The 17,451-nt window shown below is 46.3% G+C and overlaps 8 protein-coding genes across 8 annotated transcripts; 4 read left to right on the forward strand and 4 right to left on the reverse strand.

The window, feature by feature from the left end:
* Positions 1 to 215: 215 nt before the first annotated feature.
* On the forward strand, positions 216 to 2,864 carry L203_101706 (uncharacterized protein; the record flags this gene model as incomplete). Its single annotated transcript, XM_066211142.1, has 9 exons — positions 216 to 339; positions 397 to 412; positions 640 to 905; positions 961 to 1,017; positions 1,065 to 1,379; positions 1,435 to 1,527; positions 1,577 to 1,913; positions 1,971 to 2,189; positions 2,249 to 2,864. The coding sequence occupies 9 exons, from the start codon at positions 216 to 218 to the stop codon at positions 2,862 to 2,864; spliced, it is 2,043 nt and encodes a 680-aa protein (XP_066067239.1).
* A 477-nt stretch (positions 2,865 to 3,341) lies between these two features.
* On the reverse strand, positions 3,342 to 5,088 carry L203_101707 (uncharacterized protein; the record flags this gene model as incomplete). The annotated part of the gene is made up of 6 exons (XM_066211143.1): positions 3,342 to 3,491; positions 3,606 to 3,684; positions 3,734 to 4,601; positions 4,651 to 4,813; positions 4,864 to 4,995; positions 5,044 to 5,088. 6 exons carry the CDS (start codon positions 5,086 to 5,088, stop codon positions 3,342 to 3,344), a joined length of 1,437 nt encoding a protein of 478 aa, XP_066067240.1.
* A 912-nt stretch (positions 5,089 to 6,000) lies between these two features.
* On the forward strand, positions 6,001 to 6,438 carry L203_101708 (uncharacterized protein; the record flags this gene model as incomplete). The annotated part of the gene is made up of 1 exon (XM_066211144.1): positions 6,001 to 6,438. One exon carries the CDS (start codon positions 6,001 to 6,003, stop codon positions 6,436 to 6,438), a length of 438 nt encoding a protein of 145 aa, XP_066067241.1.
* A 3,389-nt stretch (positions 6,439 to 9,827) lies between these two features.
* L203_101709 (uncharacterized protein) lies at positions 9,828 to 10,328 on the reverse strand (the record flags this gene model as incomplete). Its single annotated transcript, XM_066211145.1, has 1 exon — positions 9,828 to 10,328. The coding sequence occupies one exon, from the start codon at positions 10,326 to 10,328 to the stop codon at positions 9,828 to 9,830; it is 501 nt and encodes a 166-aa protein (XP_066067242.1).
* Positions 10,329 to 11,446: 1,118 nt separating this feature from the next.
* On the reverse strand, positions 11,447 to 11,961 carry L203_101710 (uncharacterized protein; the record flags this gene model as incomplete). Its single annotated transcript, XM_066211146.1, has 2 exons — positions 11,447 to 11,561; positions 11,621 to 11,961. 2 exons carry the CDS (start codon positions 11,959 to 11,961, stop codon positions 11,447 to 11,449), a joined length of 456 nt encoding a protein of 151 aa, XP_066067243.1.
* A 1,246-nt stretch (positions 11,962 to 13,207) lies between these two features.
* Positions 13,208 to 14,026, forward strand: L203_101711 (3-hydroxyanthranilate 3,4-dioxygenase; the record flags this gene model as incomplete). The annotated part of the gene is made up of 4 exons (XM_066211147.1): positions 13,208 to 13,277; positions 13,358 to 13,552; positions 13,707 to 13,787; positions 13,851 to 14,026. The coding sequence occupies 4 exons, from the start codon at positions 13,208 to 13,210 to the stop codon at positions 14,024 to 14,026; spliced, it is 522 nt and encodes a 173-aa protein (XP_066067244.1).
* A 226-nt stretch (positions 14,027 to 14,252) lies between these two features.
* On the reverse strand, positions 14,253 to 14,772 carry L203_101712 (uncharacterized protein; the record flags this gene model as incomplete). Its single annotated transcript, XM_066211148.1, has 2 exons — positions 14,253 to 14,536; positions 14,583 to 14,772. The coding sequence occupies 2 exons, from the start codon at positions 14,770 to 14,772 to the stop codon at positions 14,253 to 14,255; spliced, it is 474 nt and encodes a 157-aa protein (XP_066067245.1).
* A 237-nt stretch (positions 14,773 to 15,009) lies between these two features.
* Positions 15,010 to 17,298, forward strand: L203_101713 (proline-tRNA ligase; the record flags this gene model as incomplete). The annotated part of the gene is made up of 3 exons (XM_066211149.1): positions 15,010 to 16,683; positions 16,752 to 17,059; positions 17,127 to 17,298. 3 exons carry the CDS (start codon positions 15,010 to 15,012, stop codon positions 17,296 to 17,298), a joined length of 2,154 nt encoding a protein of 717 aa, XP_066067246.1.
* Positions 17,299 to 17,451: the final 153 nt, after the last annotated feature.

Consider the following 17,451-nt stretch of genomic DNA (forward strand, 5'->3'; position numbering starts at 1 on the left):
GATAGATTCATTGATAACGGCTAACCACGTGGCTTTTTGGTTATCAATCAGATGATTTCGGTTCTACCGATTGCCGAATTCTCGCTTTTTGTATTTTCATCTATCTTTTAAATCTTCATGTTGTAACTTGTTTATCGATTTAAGAATCTGCCTCGGTGCTCGCTCTGCCAACAAATCCTTGAATGGATGTGTAATATAATATAATGAGTGCAAAGATGACTCTGCAAACTGCCTTGAAACCGCAAACGGAAGTGCAAAGCCGGAAAGAAACAAGTACGGCAGGGGCTGCAAAGAGATCAAGAAGACGGACAGGACCTTTCAAAAGGTCAAAAACTGGCTGTTAGTCGTCTAAAGCTACCATGTTGTTGATGAAATGTTGACACTTGCCATGCATAGGTGGAACTTGCAAAAGGTGCGCTTCTTTTTGCAACGATTTATTACATCCTATCACATCACAATATGAATGTTTAAACGTCAATGGTTTTTCTGATCATTACAGAGTTGAACCAAAGGCTAGGTCGTAGAAGAACGCCCCACTGTATTGCAGCCAGGGGGATTTTGAGCGGAAATTTATCGACCAGGCGCCAAATATGACGACTGTAATGAAACCAGAGAGTCATTGCTGATAAAACCCTGTAGACGCGGTAAAAAATGTGATGAAGATTGGACTTCTGAAGGACACTGTCAACGTTGTATAATAGGCCAATTCGAATGTACAGGGCGAACTTTGCAGCCGCCCAAGAAACCCCGTCAAACTTCAGAAGGATTACAAAGTCAAGAACAACAGAAAGATGAATCTTATGAAGAGAATTGTTCATTATCATCATCCCAGGCTCAAGAATCTGATCATCATTTCCCTCAGCTACAGCTACCATCAATTGAATCCACAGCGTACGATAGTATCGGTATCGAAAACAGCCTTGTGGCACCAGCGCATATGATTGCAGATTCTCAATTTAGCTCGTCCGTTGTTACCCCACAACAAGCTCCTCAAAATGGGCTCACGGAAAACACAACGTCAGTACCTTTTTCATGGTATAATCCTCATCATGACCCGGCACCAGCTCCAGTTCACGATCCCACATCTTTTCTCACAATTCACCAATTCCAAAATTTATTCGATTGGACATCCTTGGCTGGAAGTGGCCATGAGGCTCTTCTGGCCTCTACAACTGAATGCGGGAGTCTTGGTCTAGTTCCTTTGCGATGGGCTGAGGATGTCAAGGTGGATGAAAGCACTCCTGGAAGTGAACTTTTAAGCTCTGGTATATCAGACCAGCAGTATACTACCCCCAATGCTTCGGACGTCCAATTGAATGGCTTGCGCTGTGAGAAGCATGCTCCAATGGTAAAAAATGGAGTTCCTCTGGGATCAATATGTAAGTCCTCTCTGCAGTCATCAGAGCCGAACTTTTTAAGCCAACGAAATCACAGATTCCAGACTAATGGATGCATGGATTCCTTGCGTGCCCTCAAATACAAGAGAACGTGTCAGGTCTCATTTGCTTTCTCTTAATGAAGCTTATCGTATTTACCTTTTATTCACTATCGCAAGCAAAGTTAACATTTCAATTAGACTCACTGAGGAATACAAAGTATGCTTTAGCTTCATTTTACCTACCGGTAATGACTTCTGCACTCGCAAAGTCATCCTTTTGCAACGAACTTCCCGTGACGACGCGAAAAGCTTCTGGACTACCACCACTATATGATCAAACAGCTGCATTTCTCGATTCTAGTTGTGCAAAAGAGACAGAAAGCTCAAGCTCCAATTCTTTGGTATCCAACACAAGATTGAGAATCTTGAGAGACATCTTGAAGACAGTAGAAAATGACAAGGAGACCATAAAATGGATTGAAGACGCCATTAAGGAATTAAATGGAGATAACGGCCACAAAAAATTGTCCGACATGTGCGTTGATCATTACTCCTATTGATCCAAAAAAGAGACTTTATTTATAAACTATAGGCTCTGGGCTGTCATAAATTTACACTTGCTTACACTTCTCCGAACGGGAGCATCTTTTTCCCATCTATCCCTTGGCGATCAACTTCCAAAGATCGCCTTGGGCAGTAATCATCCTGTGATTGAGTTGAGCAGTCTAAGAGGTGTGGAACAATGGAGTTTACGGCTGTTTGCCATCATGGATGTGGGTCGATGTGTTGTTGAGCGGGGAAGAAGAACCATGTGAGCCTAGTCCTTGTATTGGTGTTTCTCTTGAAATCCAACCGACGTCTAATCTATAGCTTTGATTTCACTCCTGGTGTTCTTTCTCATGCTACCTACTCTTCGGTTGATGATGAAGGCTTCCCATACCTCGGTATACCTGACGCGATTTTGATTTTACTTGCCAAAGTTGTCAATCTTTGTGCTGATGCGTTAACTTTAAATCGTTATTCAGTGAATGAACGAGCGGATGAACTGGAAAAGGCAATACGAGGATGGCAGAGCCCCAGTATCAACGCAGAAGAAGAAATGATGGAAAAGTTAATCATTGGAGAGTTGTGGCGATGGTCGACATTAGTGGTGCTCTATCAATCAATACACAAAGTTGGATCATTGCATCCTGTTTTACTAAAATGTCAATCTCAACTCCTGTCACTTCTATCCTGCCAAGCAGCCTTTATATCAGATTCAGCTCCTTATATCAGTCTTCCAGCTTTTCTGGCTGCCACCCTTTCCAGCAACCCTCAAGATCGCGCAAAATCTATGGAGCATCTCAGAAGACTAGGGCCAGAGAAAGTATGGCTTGATAATATTGTATTGGTAGAGAAAGTATGGGAAGAAGTAGACAAAACGGGAAACGGAGTCGACTGGTGGGGTTTGGGAAGAAGGGAAGGGTTATCGTTGGTCTTTTTCTAGGGCACAATCCAATCGATTGTAATTCTCAACAAACCAAGAGCGAAACCTTCATAGTGCAGTTTACAATCGTATAGAACATATCCATTGTTATTGTACATGCTCAAAATGCGTGCGATAGATTATCCTAGTTGCCTAGACACAAATCTCAACGATGCAATACATAGTATGGCCTGTCTGATACAAAGACGTATTTTGACTCGACATTGATGTCAATTTTGGCAATTGAATCTCGACATTGATCATTTTATCTTTTTCTTCTATTGCCACAAGTGTCGAGCTCGCATGCTTTCAACTCATCAACTATTGTTTCATATTGCTTTTCCTCTATTTCTATGGGGATAGGCGGTAATGGATCTATACTCTCAGGCTCGGTCGATATTGCGATGACGTTGAGCTCGCTTTGAGTTGTTTTTTCGTTTGACATATACGCAATCAAGATGGGCACACGATTTCTAATTGGAGTCGTTGAAACCATCTCTATTCCTGTTGCAATATATACCAAATGGGTACCCCAATTTTACCTTGATGACAGTATGCCAGTGTATTTTTTTTCGGGTGCCAAGAAAGAGCATTTACTGCTGCAGGAAGAGAGATTTTCGTGATGACTTGACCCGTATAAACGGAAAGCTATAGTGTCTTTCAGCACCAGAAAGATAGCAAGCATCAACTGAGAGAATGTTCAAGAGTACTAGCAGGAAGAGCCAATGGATATACAAAGATAAAAGAGTTTCAATGACATACAATAGCAATAAACAAGTCGTCGCCGCCCACGGCGATATATTCTCCATCATACGAGAATGCTGTATGTCGTATAGCGGCCCTAAAGACATGGTCAACAAAAGTTATCAAGACTCGAAATGTCTTCGTACATGAATACATCCCAGCTCTTCACTGCCATCCACCCCTTTGTGTCGTAAAGCGTGAGCAACGCATCCTGCCCACCTGTCACTAAAAATCTTCCACGTGGATCAAAAGATAAGGAAAGGAGAGAAGCCGAATAGATGCTTGCATGTCGGTATCGCGTCAATGATTTGGCACGACGTTTGACGTGTTCCACCGTGACATCAGCTGGAGGAGTTGCCTCCCGCAAAGGCTGCGCCGTTGACAACTGCGCATCGTCTCGTGAATCTGTTTCAGCAATCTCTGCAACACTATTGGCGTTGCTTTCTATGGGCATACCCTCCGGCCCGTCCATAGTCTCATGATTAGAATTCTCTGGAGTCGTCTGTCCCTTGACGTCGCCTTCCGTCATCTCGACGTCGCCTTCAACTGCTTCCTCTTTGTATTCTTCAGAATCATCTGGCGTTGAGACGTCACTGCATCCGTCTCCCTTCTCTCCACCTTCTCGATCACGGTTATCTTCCTCCGCTTCGCATTGTTCTGCCGTATCTATCGAATCGTCTGGTTGGACCCCATCTTCGAGAGGAGTGTATTCGACAGGGTATATCCAGGCGTTTATCGTACCATCGTTGGAGACGGCACATACAAGTTCTCCAGAATTGATAAACCTCAAGCTGTTGAGCTCTTCCGATCCTATCTCTGGCGTAAACCCACCCAGCGTGATATCATCCCGCTTCAGCCAGGTATCTTTACCCAAGACTTGCGTTAAGCAAAAAAAGTCGACCACGTCTCGTCCTTTCATGGGATATACCGCTGCAAAATGGCGACCGGAAGGATGAAAGGCGAGATTGATCACATCGCCCGGTGTTTTGAAGATGGCTATCGGAGAGCTTGCAGCTGGGAATCGTTGAGCTTTTCCACCCATCCATGAGAAACAAAAGCATACAGGTGATATCCCAAACAGCAACGACACTACCCGTTGCAAACGTCTTATCGGCTGTCACCAATATAGTGGGATCCGAAGGCGACCACGCGATAGCCCCGACATGGTGGCTATGAGGACTAGATGTGTTTGCCGATGGCAGTGATGTTGCTGCTCTATAATCCAGCTAGAGCCAGACCGTTCATCAGACATGCTCAAGACACCTCCCAACCTTACCGACTGATCCCAGACGACCACCTCTTTATACTCTCCACCTGTCGCACAGTGTCTACCATCGCACGACCAGGCCACTGTCCTGACATGCTTCACAAGACCTCGGATTTCGCGTGGCCTACTGAAAGCCGGACGCTGTAGGCCATGAGACGGAGTCTCTAGACAGGAAAACAAAACACCCACCGGTAGCTGTCGAGCCGCAAATTCAGAGCTAGGAAAGCTGTCCATCCTGGAGCATTACCCAATCGCCAAGTTGTGTATTTTACAAATACCGCAAGATGTCGTTGGTTACAAGTATTTAAAAAGTTATCTTGGATACATGTCGTACGGACATGTCCCAATCTCCGCGCGACTTGTCCACCTCTTACAACCCTCTGATTCAAGCTTTCCTCCCGTTCTTCATCGTTTACAAAGTGGCATCCCAGTTCTAGGCTATAAGGTGAGTGATAGTCAAAACACCAGTACGTTGAAGACAAGTCGCTGACGACTGTAGCCAGTGAAGCCAGCCAATACATCTGTTATGAATGTTGCATCTGCGTTATCCAATATAAAACGCTCACCCTTCGCATAACCTTGCAACCCATGCCAAACCCATACTGGCAGACCTGGAATGTGACGCCGTGGCCAGACAAGCTCCTCTGTTATCTACCCATGGCCACTGACACAGGACCAGCCACACGACATGAACAACCCATCAATCTATCCAACCTCTGGTACAACCAAACGACAAGCTCTCGTCCAGCATCCACCTCATCACATCGCACACACGTCGATGACCCCATGCCAACATCTCGCCAGTCCTTACTCTGCGTCTGCACCTTTCACAGCCGTCGAATCGAGCCCTCACCACTACCACCACCAACACTCTCCAAGCCAGACACCCTATCCATTCTCCCTCCAAAACAAGCTCCGTTCAACGAACCGTCGCAGTCCAACTCCTTTCAAGAAGCTTGCCTCCAACGAGACGCGAAGCGATAAACCAGCACGAAAGGAGACGGTCGGAGTGTGTATATCCTTTTATAGAACGCTCTCCACGTCTCTAGGACCGTGGCCATACTCGGACTCTACTTTTGTGTATATAAACAGGCGGATAGACCATAACTGTTGTGCTCGAAACCATCCCACTGTGTATCGCCAAGCATGTCCTCTGGCGAGCCACTGAAGATCGTGATAGACGCAGCAGAGGGTCATTCTGAATTAGACGTTGAGCAGCCCTCCGTAGGGTATCCGGGGGGAGGATCTGCAAGTGGCACTGGCTACCCTAGAAATCGTCCTCGGCGACAGAACAGTAGTGTTCTTCTTCTTGGCTCCGGTGAGATCACATTCGATAACTCTGGAAGATACATTCCATCCTCAGGTACCAATTGGGAGGATTCACGATTGAAAGTCGCACTGAACACCCAGGGAGAGAACCCTTTCGTCGAAACCTTCTCAAGTTTCTCCCGAAATGAACGTCCGCCTGATACATCTCAAGGTGGAGATAGCTTATGTGCGGAGCCAGGTCCAATTGACGAAGACTCGCAAGCACCAGTCTCGCAACCGCCGCAGAAACCAACTGACAACTCCACTAAGCGTTAGCCAAATACACCGACGACGTTGCAAGATATTGCTTCGGGGCGAGGTGGACGGAGAGGAGTTGATATGAATAATATAGATCATCCAAATGCACACTCTGAACGAAAAGGTCACCCTCATCCCATCCCAGTTGCATTTCTATGTATTGCCTATATTCCACGTCGTCATTCCGAGGTTGTGGCAGGAATGTGTATTTGGTCTGAGGTGGATGCGAGTGAGATGCAGAGTTGTGTTTGGCGAGTTGGCGTCGTGGCATGACCGGGTTGCGCAGCGTCCAGTGTCTGATCTATGAGGTCGATGGGGATTGTCTGCTGCAGGGTGGCGGGTTGTGATTGGTACGTTTAGGAAGAGTTGAGACGGTTGGAGGGTAACGATGGGGCGGAGGTGGCTGGGTGGGAACGGCTTGTACAAGTGTGCTGTTGCTGGGTGTGCATGGCATCGTCTGCGATGGGAGGAGGCGAGGGAGCGGCTGTCGGTGTGGGCAAGCGATGGCGGGGAGAGTGCCACTGGCGTATCGTGGTCATCCCTCGTTGGCGTCGATTTGGATAGGAAAAGTGTCGGTGTCGAGTTACTTGGTAATTGGATTGTGGTTGGTGCAATACGCTGGGTGTTGCGCGGGATATAGCCAACAAATAATGATGCAGTTGCTTGCATCATGGTGGCTTTTGGTTCAATGCATGTTAACTAATGGTTGGTATGTAATCGTGACAGTTGGTTCTGCCAGACAGTAACTTTTTGCTTCCAATTGGGAATGGTCCTGCAAAGGTTTCGACATTCGAAAGTAGGAATAGGTTTAGGCCTGTGGATGGTTTGTTGTCGAGGGGATGTTGGCTGGAATGGGTGGATTGTTTTGGACTTGGCCGGCGTGCTGTACCACACCTCCTCACAATGCCTCTACTGTAGCCTCTTGGCGTAGAAGGGCTGCCGTCCATCCAAACGGTCCAGTTTGTAATCCACCTACAAACGGTCAAGAAAGCATCGCTATCCTGCTCATCGTCTTGGGATAACGCATCTGCTTCTAGAACAAAACCGGAATGTTCTGTGGAGGCAACTACCATGTTTGGTTTTCGGGAAAAGGGATCGGCGGGCGATCCGTTCATTGAGATGTCGGTCCGGTGAATGGGATTTTACTCTTTTGTCAGCGTTGGATGGGAATGGGTGATGGATGGGACATTGCTACGACGAAGTAGTGCTTGTTTAAACGTTGTATGGGTGGCTCACGCATGGCTTATGGTGAGTCTGGTTACAAAGGCGCCGCATCGTGTCGGTTTGGGCGTTGCTTTAAGGGTGAGGACTTGTTCACAGCTTCCAGAGGATCAATCTTGGATAGCTGTGTTGGTCTATTTCCATGGCAAAGTCGTCACGAGGGTAGCCTCATTGCGAGACTTTCCATTCCATTCAGATCGATTCAATGGTTGATACATTTGTAAATGATAAAACAACATACAAGACATGGCCAACATGTCACGATTGGGCTGTCGTGGAAGACGGTCGGTGAGGAGATGGGCTGATGAAATCAAGGTGAGCGTCTCTGGCTTGACTATCGGTGGAGGAAAGACAGATGTGTGTTGGGGTGATTGTAAGGGGTGACGTTTGGTGCAGCGCTGAAGAAAGGATCAAGTCCAAAAAAGTACCTGTGTTATACCTCACGAGGGAATGTTGTTACGAGAACGAGTCAACAAGGGTGGATAATGATGAATGTGGATAATAAAACGATTGAACAGAAAAAGTGACGTGGTGATCATTAGAATGCATATTATCAGTCACAAGTCAAGGGCGTAGAGTACTCGATCGAGGATGAGACCCTTGAGGGCCATGATGTCCAGCGGGTAAAGCTGCTCCCTTGCAGTTGAATGGGTCAGAAGTTGAATGGCCAGACACACTACGCGGGAGGCTGCTGGGAGCCTTGTTGCCCATGCGATGCGATACACCTAATCAACAAGAGTGCTACTGTCACGAGAGGGATAGACGTTGTGGTGTTGGAGGCAAAACCTCCTTCCGACTCAGCCGGCGGGGTTGCCATAGCAACCTTTGTGAGCTTACACCGACCCCTATAGCCTTTTCGGAGGACGATTTCTACGCAGAGAGCATTCGTTGGTGTTGTGTGTGGGTGATCTGTGAAGGCTACACCATTTTTCAGTCCACTCTCTCGAGGGTGGCTTTCTGCCACGTTGAGCAGCTCGTCCTTGCATCTTGATCCCCACAGCATTCCCCTCGGCTGTCCTCCTAGTCCACTCGGCCTGTATTGCGGCTTCTACAACAGTAGACGTGAAGGACTCTTCAAGGTAAAGAATTTGTTTCACAGTGGTGTAAGAACTTGGCAACGCAAGAAGCATAGCATGAGCGAGCATCCTATCTGAAAGTTTCTCGCCACCCGCATTGATTTGGGCATGTGCCACCCGGATCTCGGCCATTCTCCTATTGGGATCCTCTCCCTCAATGACCAAAGGGGCCCACATCTGTTGAAACAGCTGAGCTAGTCTTGCCACAAGTATGACTGAATAGTGCGATTTGAGGTGCTCCCACAAAGCGTGGGAACTGGCTGTCGTAAAAGAGCTGATGTTGGCCGGCAAAAAGACTAGCACTTCTGGCGAGAGTGACTGCATGATAAGAGCAAATGCTTGTCTCTGGCGTCTGTACTCGGTCTTTTCTTCTGGAGTGGGCGTTTCGCCGAGTACGACTGGCTCAGCAATTGTGAGGCCTCTCAGGACGAGAGACTCGGAGATGGATGGCTCCCACGTCGCGTAGTTTTCTGATCCTGTGAGTACAATCCCATTATAACAGGCAACACTGTGGTCGGTAGACATGTTGTATACTGCCATGACAAGTGAGGAATGCTTCTTTGTAAAGACGGAGAGACCCTCAAGATGGCTTGGCCGTGTGCGGACGAGTTTGCGTATTACTCCTGGAGTGCAATGACTTACCACTGGGGTTCACCAGATTCGTTCACCACCCTTGATGAAGGACAAGACCTGTCGTACTTGGGGTTTCAAAACTTTTGTCGGTATGTACCGATGTATAATTGTGTATGTGATGGCTGTTAAGCAGAAAGACTCATAACCGATGGGGTTTGTATAATTGCATATAAGAGTATGTAAGAATGGTGACTAGTTTCTCTGGGACTCAAAAACGAGTTACATGGTTAGGCGTGCCAGTCACCTGCATGCCTATTGTAAGCACAGGAGTGCCTCACTGAGTTGTCGATGATGTCAGGAATAAGAATATCAACGACAGTCTCTTCCTTACATCTTCTCTGCTTCTGCGACAGTCATCCAACTATACCATCTCCGCATACACAATGTCCTGTACTCTTCAGGCATTTCTCTGCTCAATTCTTGGCCCAACCCGACCATGACACGATACTATCAACACGTTAAACATAACTCTGCATCTCACTCGGATTCATCTCCAAAACCAAGTACATTTTTATCCACACAACCATCCTGTCCAAATCTTCTTCCACATCCACCTCGCCACCCTCGACACCTTGCAAATTCGTCGGTGTGTTTCCACAGCGACTCTAAGTCGGATACTTTTTTCGACCTGTGAAGTCCTGGACGTGACTTCACATATGAGCTTCTTCTATCAGATGTATCCATACGCGACAAGGTTTTTTCCAGGAGCCTCAGTGCTGCTATCTGGTCTGGTCTCATAATGGCATCAGATGGCCATGTATAGTTTCCACAGGAGGCATCGTATGCCGCTCCAAACAGTTTTCCGCACTGTTCATCCAGAGATGTTCTGTCACTCCCAGTAGCAAACGAAGGATGGTTGTAGCCAGAGCCAACTTCAAGTTCTCTACTCGAAGACTTTATGCAGGATTCCTCAAAATCAAATGGAAAAACACCACCATCTGGGATTTCCCCCATACCCCGTGACTCGTCAGAGGACATGCTTGATTATACACAGTGGGATGATTTTGAATACAACAGTCTATCGTCTATCCACCTGTTTATATACAGAAGCAGAGTCCGAGTATAGCCACGGCCCTAGAGGCGTGAAGAGAGTTCTACAAAAGGATATACACACTCCGACCGTCTCCTTTTGTGTTTGTTTCATTGCTTCGCATCTCGTTGGAAGCAAGCTTCTTGAAAGGAGTCGTATCGTGACGGTTCGTTGGGCGGAGCTTGCTTTGGAGGGACCATGGCGCCAGGATGATGTACAAGGTGCGGATATAAGAAGACAGCATACCGTGTATGCGGAGGAATGGTAAAGTGGGTTGGACGGGAACCTGTCTGAGGACGTAGAGCAAACAAGATATAAGGAAGATCTTGCTGGTCATAGTTCCGCAGGGAATCAATCTGATAGCTGTCAGAGTCTATTTCAGATAGATACTCCTAGATAAGCCACTCGTCCCAAGCACTTCCAGACCAAGATTAACCAAACTCCTGACACATGGGTAGGAAGTCTGGCTTGGAGAGTGTTGGTGGTGAGGGGAAAGGTTAGTTGAGCCGAGGACAACATGTGTGGCTCGTAGATGGATAGAATTGAAGCAACCTGGACCTGGCAGAGACGAGCAAAACCAGAGAAGAGATAAGGAAGGACTCGTCATTGATAGATCCTCAGAGCATGAATCTTGATAGATGTCTTCACCTATACGAGATACATACTCAAACAACAGTCAACAAGTCTCAAGCACGGCTTGACCAAGCCCAAGACTAACCCTCTTCCTGACGAATTCTTGCTCAAACTAAACCTCGTCCCGACATCAAAACCCAAGTTCCAAGACAACCTTCATCCTGACAACATTTACCTTTTCAACGTATCAAGAACAACCCACACCATCCTGCAGCGAATAATCCTCCCTCATCGACATCATAAATCAGACGCTGGACGCTGCGCAACCGGGCCATGCCACCATGTTTACACGTTAAACATAACTTTGCATCTCGCTTGCATCCACTGAAATCGAGTACTGCCACAACCCTGTATTACTGGATGGAATATGGGCAGTAAATGACAATACAACTCCGACTGCATTAGTGTGACCTTTAGGTTTAGAGCGTGGTTTCTAACGTTTGCTATTCTTGACATGTACCCAGCCCCCACGAACATTGTCTTCTGGATTGTCCACAACCACCCAGGGATCCTCATTTCCCGAATCTGCTGGGTTACCTGATAAAGATCTATTGGACTCGTCAGTTGCGTTCACCTGCGACGATATTATGGGAATGGTGTTACTGACTTTTGGAACTTCTCATTTGGGCCCTCTCGGTTACGTGATTGCCTCTTTCCCGACATTGCCTGGCTGGTCGCTGCGTTTGTCCCTTGTGCTGAAGCCGCACTGGTATCGTTTTGGCTGGGGAGCTTCCCGTCATCCGTAATCTCTTCAAGATTTCCCGTTTTGGTGTTAAAAGCGTTTATTGTTCCATCGTGGGTATAAAAACCCAATTTTAGCGAACCATCCCCGTGGAAGGCATCTCCATATCTGCCACTCAATAATTTTTTGAATTCCTCGGTCTGTGAATCGGAAAGAGCATCTTCGTTTGCCTTACTCTGTGGCTGGGTACTGAACCATGAGGACATGCTTGGTGAATAGGCGGTGGGATGGTTTTGAGTACAACAGTCTATCGTCTATCCGCTTGTTTATATATACAGAAGCAGAGTCCGAGTATGGCCACGGTCCTAGATACGTGGAGAGAGTTCTGTAAAGGATATACACACTCCGACCGTCTCCTTTCATGTTGGCTTATCGCTTCGCGTTTTTTAGAGAGCAGAATACATTTTGAAAGGAGTTGTATCGTGACGGTTGGTGTGGCGGAGTTTGTTCTGGAGGGAGAATGAGTAGGGAGTTTGGCCCGGAGAGCGTTGGTGGTGGTGTTGTTGGAGGGAGGAGAGTGTCAGGATGACGGCAGGGAAAGTTAGTCGAGCTGACGACGATATGTATGGGTGGTAGATGGATAGAATTGAATCAACCTGGACCTGGCGGAGATGAGCAAAATCCGAGAAGACATAACGAAGGACCTGCTGTTGGTAGTTTTCTTAGAGGATGAATCTTAATACCTGTCCTTGTCTATTCCAGCTACACAATTCTCACTCAAGCTAAACCTCGTCCCAACGCTTGACACCCAAGTTCCAAGACAACTTCAGTCTTGACAGTGATACAAATACCCGGTACTCTCGTTGAGCTCGCTCGCACCAACCGTTATCTTTGTTGATCTCTTGTAGTCTTTGCTAAGATTATACCCGAGCTCGACACTGCTTTCTGTTAGCCATGTTCTGCTAGGAAAATTACAACGCTGCTTACTTTTCCCATTATCCTTTGGTAAGAGCACTGTATAGGGCTTCTTGGCCGCCAACGATTTAATGAGCTTGTCATGAGTGACAAGGGTCATTGGAGTGCTCCGCGACTTGTCCAGTCACTCCTCTCTATCCATGTCAGCTTCTGCCATCCGGGCTTGAACGCTTTTGCAAACCCACTCCATTTCTGGATATCCGAAGGAGCCTCTTCATTTATCGCTTCTTTATTAGCAGGGTATTCCAAGCTCCAATCTCCAGCCTGTTTTACTTTCTTTCTTTTGCTGTTGGCGACAGGGAGGAAGAAAGATAAGGATTTGCTATCATGAATGTATGTTAGCAACCCTTATCTTGTCGCTTTTTAGAGTAACCACAAGCGGAAACGCAAATTGACGGGCAAATCCGCCAACCTCCACTTTTGACAAATCGCCATCTCGGTTTTGTGATTCTATTTGAAAATTCTTTATTTATTTGTAAAATCGATATGCTTCTTGTTTAGTTCTTGTCAATCTAATCAATCTTGTACATATTGAAAATGCTTGCCTCGCCCATCAATTTTCCAAAGTGGTTGGAAGAAAATGCGTCGTTGTTGAAACCACCTGTCGGCAAGTCTAATCATTACATTGCTGGTTCCATCTGGCTCAGTGGTGTGCCATCGCTAACACATATTTCTTTGGTTGTATAGGCAATAAATGTCTCTACAAGGGCGAGAATCTCATCACCATGATTGTTGGTGGACCGAATACTCGCGTTGACTTTCATATCAATACCACCGAGGAGTGGTTTTATCAATATAAAGGATCAATGGTGCTGAAGGTAGTTGATGAAGAAGAGATCAGGGATATAGTTATACATGAAGGGGACATGTTTTTGTTGCCTGGTGGGTTTATTTGTTTGGGTTGAAGAACGGATTAAAGAATTGTGGTCTTGAAGTCGGTATTGGTAAGCACCAGAAAACAGGTGGAACCAAACATGAGCGGAAGAATTTGAGCCAAAAAGAATGTCAACCAAGAAACTGACGTCGAGATTGATAGCCAACACTCCCCATTCTCCTCGTCGAGTAGCAGATACAATTGGAGTTGTTATGGAGCTTGTTCGTCCGGGCGACGCTGTTGGTATGTGTCGGGATTTCGTTATATAAATTTTGGTATCTGATGACTGAACCATTGTCAAACTAGATACCATGCGTTGGTACTGTCCGTCTACCAAACATTCTTCCCTTGTCCAAATCAGACAAGTTACTTTCCACTGCTCCGATCTGGACACTCAATTGAAGCCTGTTATTGAGAGATGGATGGACGACGAAGAGTGGAGGAGATGTCCAGAATGTGGAGAGGTAGCTCCTGCCAAGTAGGCTGTTGTAGTGTTGGTGTGGGCTCAGTCTATCTCTTACTGAATGTGTTTATCTTGTAGGAATGCAATCTTGACTATGCAATAACAATGAGTAGGACGAAGTTGCAAGTCCATATGGATGAAGCTTGTAGAATCCACTTGATAATACACTTTCAATACTTGAATATTCAACATTTTACACTTGAGACCAGCTCTAAATAGGAGCTATGATAGATGCTCTTACTGAATTACAGCAGCCGGACTTCCACCTTGTCTTCCTCTTGCTCTTCTCCACCAACAACGCCGACCCTCTGGAGCACTCTCTCTACAACCATGGGTAATATTCTCTCTCTTTCCTTCTTTTCCCTCAACATCTGTCTTTTCTGCTCTATCCTGGCTCTTTGGAGCTCCGACTCTAGCTCGGCTATGCGCTGCTCAGATTCTGCAAGGGACTTTGAGTGAGACAAATGAGTTCGGAGGAGCGAGAGCGAGAGGAAAATGGTAGTAGAAATAACAAAAATTGGCAGCATGGCTACAGAGCGATCAGAAAGAGTCACGCAGTCAAGAAAAACCTTTACCAGGTACAATCTCCCTGTACCAGCTGGCGTGCGGACTAGGTTTTTTTTGACTTGTGGTCGCTCCATGATACGATGCCCGGGGTAAGTGGGCGTGGGACATGGGTACATGGGCTGAAGTATGGACTCTTGCACTGATAGGAAGAGCCTTCTTGAGAGCAAGCATATCGGAAAGATGTTTTCTAGAGACCATTCTGATAAAAATGGATGTAAAAAGTTGCCGTTAATAGGATGAAATATAAATCATTGCCGTAATTACAAAATTACGTAATAAATTATGGCCAAAATGTCATTCTGCTTTGACTCGTACTTATTTTGTCACTTATCTTCTATTATCTCTTCTTCTTTTCTCTCTTTGTTGATGCTTGTAAGGCTATTGGCAAATACGAGACCATATATCATACGTACACACTGCCAGCAAGCAAGCAAGATGACCAAAGTTACAGACTCCAACATTCTTGACCGTCTCCACGAGCTTCAGATAGCCCACCCACAGGTCATCACTCATGCGCCCGTCAAAGGCTCCGCTGAGTGGAAGGCGCAGCTTACGCTTGCAAACGCCGCGCTTGCAGAAGCATCACTGACCAAAACACTCCTCTTTAAGCCGAAGACGGCCAAGTCTGCTGTCCCAACTCCAGTAATCGTTCTTGCCAGCGACACCACAGAAACCAATTCGGGAGCTATTGGAAAACTCTTGGAGCTAAAAGAGCTCAGACTTGCGTCGGAAGACCTGATCAAGCAAGTTTTTCCTTCTGCTGTCACCAAGGACGACGTCTCTGCTCTGGCCCTTCCAAAACCTGTGCCTGAGACTCTACACCTTTTGCTTGATGCTGAGCTCACAAAATCTGAAGAACAACACGCATTACATCTCACCTCTTCGTCTACCACAGTTTTTCTCAAGGGTAGTGACATTAAGAGCTATTTTGACTCTCTAGTTGGCGGAGAAGCAAAGATAGTCAACTTCAAAGAGTTGAAGGCTAGCGCGCCTACTGCTGAGAAGAAACCTGCTGTCCCAAAAGACGACAAACCCAAGGCTGCTGTCCTTCCTGATGACGACAAGTATGAAATGGCCATCCAATACAAGAAAGACGAAGACTTTTCTGGATGGTATACCGATGTTCTTATAAAAGGCCAAATGCTCGACTACTATGATATCTCCGGATGCTACATCCTTCGTCCTTGGTCTTACACTATTTGGCAAACTATCCAAAACTGGTTTGATGACGAAATCAAGAAACTTGGTGTCCAAGATTGTTATTTCCCCATGTTTGTTTCACGAGCTCGACTTGAAAAAGAGAAGGATCATATTGAGGGTTTCGCCCCGGAAGTAGCTTGGGTTACAAAAGCTGGGCAATCTGAGCTTGAGGAGCACATTGCTATTCGACCTACTTCTGAGACAGTCATGTACCCTTATTATGCCAAGTGGATTAACTCTCACCGGGACCTACCTCTCAAGTTAAACCAGTGGAACAGCGTTGTTCGATGGGAATTTAAGAACCCCCAGCCTTTCCTTCGTACTCGAGAATTTCTCTGGCAAGAAGGTCACACCGCCTTCCTTAACAAGGCTGAAGCTGAAAAAGAAGTTCTTGATATCCTTGACCTTTATCGCAAAGTCTATGAAGACCTGCTTGCCGTCCCTGTCATCCCCGGCAAGAAATCTGACAAAGAAAGGTTTGCTGGTGGCGATTATACCACCACCGTCGAGGGCTTCATTCCCACAACAGGAAGAGGCATTCAAGGCGCCACATCTCACCATCTGGGTCAAAACTTTAGCAAAATGTTTGACATCACGGTTGAGTCTCCCAATAGCTCTGAAGGTCGTCTTTTTGCATGGCAAAACTCTTGGGGTCTTTCCACTCGTTCTTTGGGTGTAATGGTAATGGTACATGGCGATGACCAAGGTCTAGTGATTCCTCCACGAGTAGCCTTGCAACAGGTCGTTATCGTTCCTGTTGGTTTGAGCAAGATTGAGGGCAAGAACGAAAGCATCTATGAAGCCTGTACCAAATTAGAGAGAGAGTTAGTGCAAGGTGGCATCAGGGCCAAGGCAGATTTGAGAGATGGCTACACTCCTGGCTGGAAGTTTAATGACTGGGAGATGCGAGTAAGTCATCTTTGTCGCTTCTCTTCCTAATACAGAAACACGAATAGATCGCTCACACAATACTCTAGGGTGTTCCACTACGGCTCGAATTGGGTCCTCGAGACATTGCTTCGAACAGCACTCTTGCTGTTCGTCGATATGACAACACCAAAACTTCCTTCCCCCTTTCTGATATTACTAATACTGTTCGTGTTTACCTCGATGGTATACAAAAAGCCATGCTGGAACGTGCAAAGGCAACATTTGACGACAGGCTAAAAAATGTAACAGAGTGGGACGATGTGGTACCTACTCTCGACGGAAAGAATGTTCTTGTCTTGCCATGGTGTGAGGAGGAAAATTGTGAAGACGAAGTCAAGAAGAGAAGCGCCTCGCAGTATGTTGCTATTCCTCACTTAATAACACAGAGCTTCTCTGACAGCTTATGATGTTTTACTCTAAAGGGCCAATAAAGGTCAAGCTGAAGATTCCAAGGCCCCCTCTGCAGGAGCTAAATCTCTTTGTATCCCCTTTGATCAAACTCGGTTTGGGCCATTTCCTAATGGTGAGAATCAAAAATGTGTGCAGTGCGGCAAGAAAGCCAAGAGCTGGACCTTGTTTGGCAGGAGTTACTAGATGGATTGGCTGCAAGTCGTATTAGACATTCCATACAGTTACATGAGGGTTTCATTGCACGGGTAGTGACGAGAGTTGTAGTGTTTTCCTTTTTTTTTAGTTCGTGCTTAATTGGGGAATATTCATGATGGAGATGCAACGACAAGTTGATTG

The sequence above is a fragment of the Cryptococcus depauperatus genome, chromosome 2 (assembly GCF_001720195.1).
Source record: "Cryptococcus depauperatus CBS 7841 chromosome 2, complete sequence".
Taxonomy (NCBI): Eukaryota; Fungi; Basidiomycota; class Tremellomycetes; order Tremellales; family Cryptococcaceae; genus Cryptococcus; species Cryptococcus depauperatus.